Source organism: Pimephales promelas, chromosome 15 (genome assembly GCF_988280905.1).
Source record: "Pimephales promelas chromosome 15, fPimPro1.hap1.1, whole genome shotgun sequence".
NCBI lineage: Eukaryota > Metazoa > Chordata > Actinopteri > Cypriniformes > Leuciscidae > Pimephales > Pimephales promelas.
Genome location: NC_142783.1, coordinates 14,510,838 through 14,522,483, shown reverse-complemented (window position 1 = coordinate 14,522,483; position 11,646 = coordinate 14,510,838). Strand labels below are relative to the sequence as shown.

At 33.9% G+C, this 11,646-nt stretch overlaps 2 protein-coding genes across 2 annotated transcripts; one reads left to right on the top strand and one right to left on the bottom strand.

The window, feature by feature from the left end:
• Positions 1-3,815: 3,815 nt before the first annotated feature.
• Positions 3,816-5,818, top strand: fam177a1a (family with sequence similarity 177 member A1a). Its single transcript, XM_039672985.2, has 5 exons — positions 3,816-3,976; positions 4,273-4,452; positions 4,528-4,594; positions 4,731-4,828; positions 4,963-5,818. The coding sequence occupies exons 1-5, from the start codon at positions 3,908-3,910 to the stop codon at positions 5,161-5,163; spliced, it is 615 nt and encodes a 204-aa protein (XP_039528919.2). The 5' UTR covers positions 3,816-3,907; the 3' UTR covers positions 5,164-5,818.
• ppp2r3c (protein phosphatase 2, regulatory subunit B'', gamma) lies at positions 5,023-11,597 on the bottom strand. Its single transcript, XM_039672961.2, has 13 exons — positions 11,458-11,597; positions 10,250-10,377; positions 9,356-9,460; positions 9,121-9,233; positions 8,862-8,959; positions 8,660-8,730; positions 8,414-8,546; positions 8,208-8,263; positions 7,822-7,897; positions 6,999-7,135; positions 6,330-6,467; positions 6,177-6,236; positions 5,023-6,084 (listed from the first exon to the last, which is right to left on the bottom strand). The coding sequence occupies exons 1-13, from the start codon at positions 11,522-11,524 to the stop codon at positions 5,893-5,895; spliced, it is 1,374 nt and encodes a 457-aa protein (XP_039528895.2). The 5' UTR covers positions 11,525-11,597; the 3' UTR covers positions 5,023-5,892.
• Positions 11,598-11,646: the final 49 nt, after the last annotated feature.

Here is an 11,646-nt window from a genome sequence, read left to right as displayed (position 1 = left end):
CAAACAACTGCGCGATGAGCTTTGCTTTCAATACTACTGGATTAGTCCACTTTCGTTTTCCCATAGGGCGGTTGGAAAATTGTCAGAAGATAATGTGTGCGTATTGGGCGAAAATGAGCTTGGAATGTATTATATTGAAGCACACATACTATTAGACAAAACTTGTATCTGCTTGTGTTTATTTAAATGTTTTTTTCGTGTGTCGCACTTTTAGTCAATTAGGTGGATACAGTGGTTTCTTCCGAAAATGCCTTATTTTTGCCATACAACGAGTGGCCGAAAGAGGGCGCAAGAAGTAATTCGAGGCTCTGCATTTAGTTAGTTAGTTTTTATGATTGATTGCAAAAATACAGAGAAATGTTTATGATGTACAACTTTGTATACAATAAACAAAATGCATTAACAATATGTTTAATGTCATCAGAATACACAAAAGAAAAAATAGGCTGAAATCAGAATAACAAAAATAACAAAAGACAATTTCCATACGTCAATATTTGTATCTATACATCAATTACAGAGTATAAATTAAAGTTCTTACGAATTGAAGACGTTCTACTTGCTTTCTTATTTACTCAGACTCTTTTATCATTGGAATCAAATGTGCAATATGAGAAATATATAATATATAGATATTTAGTAGTGAAAAACACAACTAAATCTTTTGATCTCCCTAATTATGATGATCCTCTGACCCCTTCCTAAAAATACAAATGCATTTATTTCCACATACAAAGACTCATTTAACACTATGTGAGAAATATAAAAATTGTGATATAAAGACAAGAGGTTTGTCCATTTATATTGTCATTGTGTTACAGCTAAATTAAATTATAAAAAAAATAGTAGTAGCAGTAATCGGCTTTAAACTTCTGATTAAATGTGGAAAAAACTGCATAATAAAATAAAGGCAGAAATAAACATGAAAAAGGTCTGAGTAAAGGTGGCACTAATAGGGCTCTCAATTATTAGTCATTTCAAAAACACTACTGACAAGTTTTACTGGGAGGGCAGACAACAGAACGCCATTCTTTTTTCATTGCACTTTATCCGGGCGAGGAGAGAGAAATCTTCAATTATCTTCAATTATCTTGATAATTGTTTTCTGCAGAATTATAATCTTAGTCAAATATAAATCACGCATGACAAAACAAGTCTCATATTTGCACAATTAATCTGACTTTTAAAGAGTTATATCAAATAGGTTATCATTCATGTGTTATTATTAACACAATAAAGAAAAAAAAAAGAAAAACTAAAAGATTAAAGGAAAGATTTTAATTTAAGGGTGAAAGAATATAAGGATCAGTGGCATGTGATGCCTAAAATCGAACATGAAATTAAAGTATAATAGTGTGATTATGCAGTTGAAGTTATGATGTGTGGCCTAAATAGTTCAGTACAGTCTCAGCTAGATAAAGATTTTTTTTTTTCATTTTTCATAATGGTTGTACTGCTAAAACGACAAAATGAGAGAACTTTAAATGCTTGAAACTATGGAAGGCATTTTCTGCCGAAATTAAATAAATAAATTAAACGATAAAAAGTAAAAATAAAACAAGTTTAACCATTTCATTACAGAAAATGGTACGCAGAATATGTGACAAAATTGATAATGAAATTAAATGATTTCATTTTCATTTTCATGGTGATAGTGCATCATCCCTGTCAAATTGAAAAATAAAATGCAATTGGTGATTTCACGTTTCATTTTCACTACAATCTCGAGACAAGACTGCCAATATTAAAATGAATAGGCAAAAGTGAAAAGAAACTGCAAATACAGTTTTCAAAAAGCTTTTTTATTAACATTCATGCTATAATAGTATGGAAGGCATTTTCTGCCGAAATTAAATAAATAAATTAAACGATAAAAAGTAAAAATAAAACAAGTTTAACCATTTCATTACAGAAAATGGTACGCAGAATATGTGATAAAATTGATAATGAAATTAAATGATTTCATTTTCATTTTCATGGTGATAGTGCATCATCCCTGTCAAATTGAAAAATAAAATGCAATTGGTGATTTCACGTTTCATTTTCACTACAATCTCGAGACAAGACTGCCAATATTAAAATGAAAAGGCAAAAGTGAAAAGAAACTGCAAATACAGTTTTCAAAAAGCTTTTTTATTAACATTCATGCTATAATAGTGACAGAAATCAAATTCAAATGTAAAGTTTAGTTTTAAATTTTAATCATTTTATTTCCTCTTTTATTTCACAGTTTTGATTTTCGTTTTCATTTTCAAAGACAACCTGTATGCAAATTATATGTTAATGAGTGGGTGTGGTTCGCAACAACGCCGTTGCGTGGAGGAGGGAAAATGTCGGTTATGACCAGTATAGCAGCAGAGTTAAACCAGCTTGCAAATATTTCGGATGATGATGACTTCATTTTGCTTCAAGTTGAATCTATCTTAGACACACTTGGGCACTTTGCAGCCGTCACAAACTCCGATGTCGATCATCTAGTTGTTAATAATCTAGGTGAGGTTGTGCAGTGCCTTCAGGCAGTAAATTGTCCGGGGAGTCTCGTCGGCCCGGGTCGTCCAAGGTATGACATCCCAGTAGAAACGCTAAGGATGTATCTTCTAAATGGTTTTACTGCTCAAGAGGTAACGTTAGCAAACTTATTCGGAGCGAGCGAGAGAACCATCAGACGGAGGATGAAAGAGCATCATATGAGGTAACGGAACTGAAGCGAACAGCTTTCACCTTGTTGCACGTAACGTTATATTTAAAATGGACCCTTTTCAGTTTTCACGGACTGGTTAAGTTACATTTCCACGTTTAGTAGTAACATCGTAAAAGTCAGCAAAGCGTTTTTCATGTAAAATATATATTGTGCACTTTATTTGTAATTTAATGTAGGCCTACATTAAACGAGACTCCCCGGACAATTTACTGCCTGAAGGCACTGCACAACCTCACCTAGATTATTAACAACTAGATGATCGACATCGGAGTTTGTGACGGCTGCAAAGTGCCCAAGTGTGTCTAAGATAGATTCAACTCGAAGCAAAATGAAGTCATCATCATCCGAAATATTTGCAAGCTGGTTTAACTCTGCTGCTATACTGGTCATAACCGACATTTTCCCTCCTCCACGCAACGGCGTTGTTGCGAACCACACCCACTCATTAACATATAATTTGCATACAGGTTGTCTTTGAAAATGAAAACGAAAATCAAAACTGTGAAATAAAAGAGGAAATAAAATGATTAAAATTTAAAACTAAACTTTACATTTGAATTTGATTTCTGTCACTATTATAGCATGAATGTTAATAAAAAAGCTTTTTGAAAACTGTATTTGCAGTTTCTTTTCACTTTTGCCTTTTCATTTTAATATTGGCAGTCTTGTCTCGAGATTGTAGTGAAAATGAAACGTGAAATCACCAATTGCATTTTATTTTTCAATTTGACAGGGATGATGCACTATCACCATGAAAATGAAATCATTTAATTTCATTATCAATTTTGTCACATATTCTGCGTACCATTTTCTGTAATGAAATGGTTAAACTTGTTTTATTTTTACTTTTTATCGTTTAATTTATTTATTTAATTTCGGCAGAAAATGCCTTCCATATGAAACTAACGTTACACTGAAACAAAACTTAGATCTCTTCATCTCACTTTCAACAGACGGGAGTCAGGGAATATTTTAACATAAAATGGTAACTTATATATGTTAATTTATATTTAACGTCTTATGTAAATTTGTCAGTGCGGTAAAGTATTTTACGTTAAATACCCCCCGAAAAAAATGAATAAATAGACAGACAGATCCCTCTAAATAAATGGAATTGAATTGTTTACATGTGACGTCACTTCCTGGTTGACGCAGCTAGAAGGAAGAGCTCGAAGAAAGCAACTGAAAGAAAAGGCTGAAGAAGACATGGCTGAACTGTCACTGTACCTCACAAACGTTAACGTGTCTCTTGGACAAACTATGGATACAGAGAAGGTAAAGTCATTTTTAAATGTAATAAGCAGTTGCCTTGGAATTACATTATTTCTTTTGCTATAGACTACAGTCGACATAACATGTCATTCTATTTCCTTGTTCGTTGTCTAGCGAGGATATGAACCTGATATGTTGATAGACATCAAGTAATATATAAATATATAATGTTATTTATATTACAGTAATAACGATATTTTATATTATAATATGACGTAAATTTGATGTATATTAATGTGACATGTTATATCTATCTATCTATCTTACAAGTGTGTAATATTCTTTATCTGCTGGTTTAGAGTTCAACTGTGGTGAAAGACTTTGAAAATGTGGAACTTGGAGATTTGGGCAAAAAGCAGCCAAAGATTCCTCGCAGAACAATCTACTTTGCAAGTGGTGAAACCATGGAGGAGTACAGTACTGATGAAGAGGAGGAAGAAGAACAGGAGAAAAAGAACACTTTAAGGACTGTGGATCCGGTGAGTAGCATCAAATATGAATGTAGTTTCAGTTACCATCTTAAACTTATAGTCACTTTGCATCTCTGATTATAGGCAAAGTTGACCTGGGGTCCGTACGTCTGGTTCCAAATGTGGAGAGTGGCTACCTCAACCATCTCAGGTAATGAAACTCTTTCCAGTGACATTTGGTTCTATGAAAATGGTTAAAGTGTAACATTTTAACCCAAATATTTCAGTTTGTGACTATCTTGGAGAGAGAATGGTTAAAATGTAACATTTTAACCCAAATATTTTAGTTTGTGACTATCTTGGAGAGAGAATGGCCTCATTGCTGGGAATCACAACACCAAAATATCAGTATGCAATTGATGAGTACTACAGGATGAAGAAGGAGGTATGTGCACCAGTATTACTATTTGTTCAGCCTTCTTTTATCCGCTGATATTCTCAAAAGTAGGATGTACAGATACTCTTTAGGTATTTGAACAGCTTTGGCCTTGTGAGACACTAATAACGTGCAATATGCAGGAAGAAGAAGAAGAGGAGGAAAACCATCTCTCTGAGGAGGCAGAACGTCGTTTTGACGAACAGAACAACCAGGAGGGCCAGCAGCCAAAGACTGAGCAACCAGAAACAACTGCTTCTTTTGTGAATGTGACCTTTGAACTGGAGCAGGAATCACATGCTACACCTGATGCAAATAAAGTGCCTGCACCCATTCCCTCCTAAAATTATTGTTCTGTGGATTGAGAATATTTGACGGTTTTACCATATTTACCGTAAGCAAAAGGTGTGCTGGTTTCCTTTTTGGGGGAGTAAAGTTTATCATTTGAACATGAAGACAACATGTTGTTTGTGCATAGCCTACAATGTTTCTGCTTTGAACGCAGAACTATTTTAGCAATCATTTTATAAAGCCATACATAAATCCTCTTTTAGTCACTACAACAATTCATTGTACGTTTTAATAATGATAAACCCCTAAGAAGTCTGCCAAACACATTAAAAACTGCATGGATTGAACAAGATGCTGAGACATTAGTTGTAATATTAGAAATTTCTGTTACTGATGAGTTGTGTAAGGTAGTGTAAATGGTCAGATGGGTAGACCCTCTCTTTCAAACAGCTATTTTTCGTACTAAATATTCTTTACTATGTGAACACGCTTTTTGTGTGTGCTATAAATCTGTACTTTAGAATTCAATTTCTCTACCCCCCTTACACAAACAAATGCATTTCATTTTGAAGACTGTTTAATTTATTTGTGTACAATAATTTTGTATTATGTAGGTGAAAATACACCTACCTTTCTATAATGTAGGTGAAAAAATACAGTTTGTTTTGTACATAACATTACTTAATAAACAATTCCATATACAACTGAGCTATTCTGTGTATTCCTCTTGGCTGAAGGTTAGGGTCCCATAGCAAAACTTGACTAGGCTATACAAAGGGATTTCATGTGTCGTCTAAATCGGCTGTGTTGCTGTCAGTGTCATTAGCCACCAGCACCTCTCTGTTCTCGTAAGTCCAGAAGCCATTGAGGTCGATGAGGATACTAGTGACGGTATCACCCTGACCACTGTTCACCAAGTCCTGTAATGTGATCTTATACGGATCTTTGGGCTTCACCATATCAAAGATTTCATCCTGTAGACAACAGACAAAAAAGTGAATTATAATACATTATTGTCATCATATAGCAACGTGAAATAGAAAAAGAAGAGCTTAAGGCAGTTTACCTTAACATCCTGGAAGGAAACTGGCTCCTGCCCATGTATTTTCATTTGTTCCTGAATAGCCTGATATCACAGATGAATAGGTTAGTTTCTACTTCTTATATGCATGTATATATATATATAATATAAAAAAAGCTAACAAACACCTCTACTTACCCTGAAGAAGTAGTTGAGGGTGAATACGTTGAGATAGCCTTTGTTTTCCATGTCTAGCAGTTTGAAAATATACTGAAGGGCTGCAGGCTCTTTCCTGTTTTCTAGAGCCAGCACAAAGTCTAGATAGGTCTTATAGTCCTAAATTAAAACGACAGAAATGCATGTTTATGTTTTTAGAAACTGAAAATGTTTATGTCAGATAATAAAAATGAAGTGCCTATTCTCAGTGGTCTTATTAAGATTCTTTTAAAAGAAATGAATCACGGTTTCCACAACAATGTTAAGCGGCACAAACTTTTCAATATTGATAATAAACAGAAATGTTTCTTGAGCAGAAAATCAGCATATGAGAATGATTTCTAAAGGATCATGTGTCACTGAAGACTGGAGTAATGATGCTGAAAATTCAGCTTTGCCATCACAGGAATAAAAAACATTTGAAATATATTAAAATAATTTAAAAATGTTATGTTAAATTGTAATAATATTTCACAATACTATTTTTTGTACTGTATTTAAAAGCATACTTGGTGTGCATAACAGACTTCTTTCAAAAACCATGTATCCCGAAGCACTACTGTGCCGCAAGCTGTGACTCTGACAGCAGACATTTGTCTTAGTGACACTCTTGCTGTGATGCAAATTATTAATTAAGTCAAAAGGTTATACCATTTCACCGTCGTAGGTTAAGCATTCCTGGTAGACACGGTCTAGAAAAACACTAGTTAGAGTTCCGGTGCCATAGCGAGACAGTTCTTCCTTACTGAGCATCCCATTATGGTCCTTATCCAGATTAAGGTACTGTCCTGTAAATGGGAAAAATGATGATTAGCATATCAGATGTAACTAACTTATAACCAGTGTTGGGTAAGTTACTCTAAAAAAGTAATTCATTACTAGTTACTAATTACCTCTTCAACAGTGTAATTAGATTACTGTACTAATTACTCTCTCTAAAAAGTATTTAATTACTTTTAATTACTAATTACTTTCAAAATCCCATATCAATCTCAACCAGCTGAATAATACAAGGATAGACACGAATCTGTTTGAACTCTTCCAAATAATTATAACTCTTCCAAATAATTGTAAGAGTTATATATTATAACTTCTAATATATTACTATAACTCTTAAAATATAATTATAACTCTTCCAAATAATAATAATTATAACTCTTCCAAATAATTGAACTCTTCCAATAATTCATATGAATTTGTACGAGTGTGGTCGTACAATTTAGACACCTCATAAAATGCATACGAATCGCTGTGAGATCGGATTGATCTATACACAGTATTTACCTCAATTACATCAGAAGTAACTGTAATTAAATTACAGATAATGAAGAGTAATCCATTACTTTACATTTTCAAGGGAAAAGTAATTACAGTAAATGACAGTAACAAATTACTTAGTAATTAGTTACACCCAACACTGCTTATAACTTACATTATATTATAACACTGATTAACACTGATTTTGCAAGCATACCATAAACACGAAGAGCAGAAGGTGCAGAGAACCAGTTGGACTCCTGACTCTCCTTTGATAGTTCCTCGTCTCGAAGCTATAAATGAATAAATCGGATTAGCTTAATGTTGCAGGTCTATTGCACAGGCAAACTTTTAAATAGCTAGCTAACTAGATGATAGAGAGATATAGATAGATAGATAGATAGATAGATAGATAGATAGATAGATAGATAGATAGATAGATAGATAGATAGATAGATCATGACAGACAGACTGATAGACAGACACAAAACGACAGAGAAAGACAGTCAGATAGCCGACCCCAAACTTGAAAATAGGAGAGTATAGATATTACTATGTATACTGTACAATATAGGTTAACTTGAGTGAGATTTTGTACGCTACCTCAAGTAGGTCATCCAAGAAACTGCAAGCCAGGATGTCCTGAATTTTAATCTTTCCTGCAGAGCATATACAAAATATTAGAACGATTAGTTTCATTCCGTTTTTTTTCCACAGGGTGAAATCTGAATGATGACTGCAGGTGCTCTGACTTCAATTTAAAGGCAAAGTCAGAATGTTTAAAAACAGCATGACCACAGGAGAATTACCAGTGTGTAGAGGATCAAGGAAGAAGAAGAACTTGCGAACGGCAGTGCAAACATAAAACGAGTAGAAGGATTTCTCCAGGCCATCTAGTTGGGGGAGTGTGGGAATTAACTCTAGGATGTAGTTCTCCAAATCCTGCAGAAAGAAACAGTCACAAACTGAAGTCTTTACTTTAAAACAATACAGCTTAACTTCTAAGAAGATATTGTGAATACTTGCATTGTAGAGGGTAAAACGAGATTACTTACAGACTCACGAAGATAACCCTGACCTGCAACATCATAGAGACTCAAACCAATCCTGGTTTGGTGCAGCCACACTGCCAGAGAAGAAACCGTGATTCATTTACACATCTGTTTTATAGTGTTCAGAATCAAATAAAAGATCTAAAAGACTCTGCCGTCTTCAGACGAGAATGCAATTAACACACACCACAGAATTTATAACTACCTTTTCTCATGACATAGTTGAAGAACTGCATAATTGATATCCTCCCATACGGATCATTATGAAGTAGCTTGGCGTAGACTCTGGCAGTGAAGAAAAGCCTGATGGGGGTGTAATTATTGTGAAACAAATATCTCAGTGAGTCATAAGCTTTATCCACCTACGAAATTACATTGAGTTAGAATACAGTTATCAGCTCATAAACTCATGGTTTTCGAGTGATACTAATTGGTCACTGTACACTTTTCAATGACACACTTACTTGCATTTGGCGCCTGCTTGTTCTCCAACCTTTAGGAAACTCTCATAACTGATCATGGCCTCGTCACCAGTCGTGGGTGGCACTTGATGCTTATCGAGAAGAAACCAAAGGTTCTGTAGGAAAGGAAAAAAAAAACATTTAGAAAAGGAAATAGAAAACACAGACATATTTAATAACTAAACAAAAGCTGATTATGAATGTTTCGCTTGGGACACGGAACCAACACAATGCTCACTTGTAACTCTTCATTGTCCAATAGTTCCCGGCTTTTCCTCTGGAGAAACACTGCCCTCGATTCTTCTCTGAGTTTCTGCAGCAAGACTTCATCTTCTGCAGGAAGCTGAGGTGGAATATTATGAAGTTAAGATTAAGAAGGTAGCACACTACAGTTTGGGGTCAGTAAGATTGTTTTAAAGTCCCCCTGTGGTGAAAATCAAGTTTTTAATGTTATTTTATATGTTTATGTGGTGTTTTTAATGTGCTTTAAGACAAACCATGAGGAAATTCATAAGTCAACCCCATTTAAAGCTGCAGTGAAACAAAGACAGTCTCAAAACCGCGGTTTGAAATCACTGGTGGTTCTGACGTCACAAACTACCATGTGCAATCACAATAACCTGTGATCATCAACAAGTGGATGTCTAAACTGGTGTGAGTGCGCGGAGGCGGGGTTAACTTGCATATTCATAGAACCGCGTATATATTAAATGAGGCAAGGGTGTAGAGCTACATTCATGCTATTTTAAGGCATGAAAAAAAATGGTTTACGGTTAAAACTTTTAGATATGTCATTTTGGTGATCAAAGATGAGTTTTAAGGGATATACAATTATTGACTACAGGGGCACTTTAAAAAAATTACTACTCATATTGAGCAAAAATACATTAAATTGATCAGTAAAGACATTGAACGGTAATGTGAGCTGATGAACAATATGAAAAAGTGAAGCACTTTATGCCAGATTCAGACAGTAGTGACCCTCGAATTAATATCTTCAAGACAAGACATTTATCATTGTTATGATAGGTCAGACTATGATACATGGATAATTGTAATATTTTTAATATGATATATCACAATCACTGACAACATTGTATTCTCATTACTGATTAAACCTAGAACAACCCACCCTGTAGTAGAAGCGTGGGATTTGTTTAAATGAGTCAACTTCTGCTTTCTCGCCTCCTTTCCATTCAGTGTAATACTTGGTGAACAGTTCAGTTTCCTCTGCTTTCTTCTCCTCCACTGTTTTGCCATCTGTTCAATACAATTAACCCACACATTATGATTATTCATACTGTACAATCCTCATCTGTATTTAATTAGGGTTTAAACATGAATATTTATGTCCAGCTTAGTTTCATAGTAAAATCATAGTAACCATGAGCAAAACCATGGATTGCTCCTCATTACCATTGTTGGGTGTAACTAATTACTAAGTAATCTAATTACTGTAATTGTATTACTTTTCCCTTGAAAAGGTATTACTCTTGAAAGGTATTACTCTTCATTTTTCTGTCATTTAATGAGTTACTTCTGATGTAATTGCATTAAATACTGTTTAGACAACAAAAAATATATATAAAAAAGTGGATTTAGCATTAACATTTATGTTTTAATGTAACATGTCAGTTCAATTTATCCAATTGTATTCTGTTTATTGCAGTTTAGTGTCTATCTTTGTATTGTTCTGTCAACTGGTCGAGGTTAATATGTGATTTATAAAGTAATTAGCAACAAGTAAACCAATACCTTTTAGATAGGTAATTAGTAATTAGTATAGTAATCTAAATACATTGTAGAATATGTAATTAGTAACTAAGTAGTAATTAATTACTTTAACCAACACTGCTGCCCATTATTACCAGGGTGATTCCTACTTTGTTATACATTTGGATGTCCATGTTATTTATGTTGTAATATATTGGATAACAACATACTAAACTTTTGAGTAACACAAAAGTTTTTACTACAGTGTTTTATAATTACATATGGTAATATAATCATATTAGCCGGTTTTCATTTATCCTATGTAACTATGGTTTCTATACAACAAACTATAGTAATTGTTGTAACTAATTGGCGACTACTTGAAGTCAGTTCCTTAAAATAATATTTAGTATAGCTGCTAACGTTAGTCTAAACCTACAAAATGTTAATCAAATATGGCGTTATTTAAGCAAAACTACGTTAACTATTTCACAAGCGACTTTTAATCCTTACATGGATACACTCATTGATTGGGAGATTTCTATATAAAAATTAATATATATGATCTCTTTGAACTTACAATAAATTTCTAGTTACTGATTAAGTTAGCTAAAGTCATAATCTCACCTTGTTTCATAGAGGCGAGTCTTTTTCGCAGTAAATCTCTCCAACGTGCGATTTTGTCGTTTGCCATTCTTATCTTTACTCAGTCCGAATATGTTTTAAACTAACCAGCTCAAAAATGATTATTAATCAAAACTGTAATGTTCGAGTAGGCTATGAGGTTGCTGTTTACATCTCAGAGCAGAAGGCGCA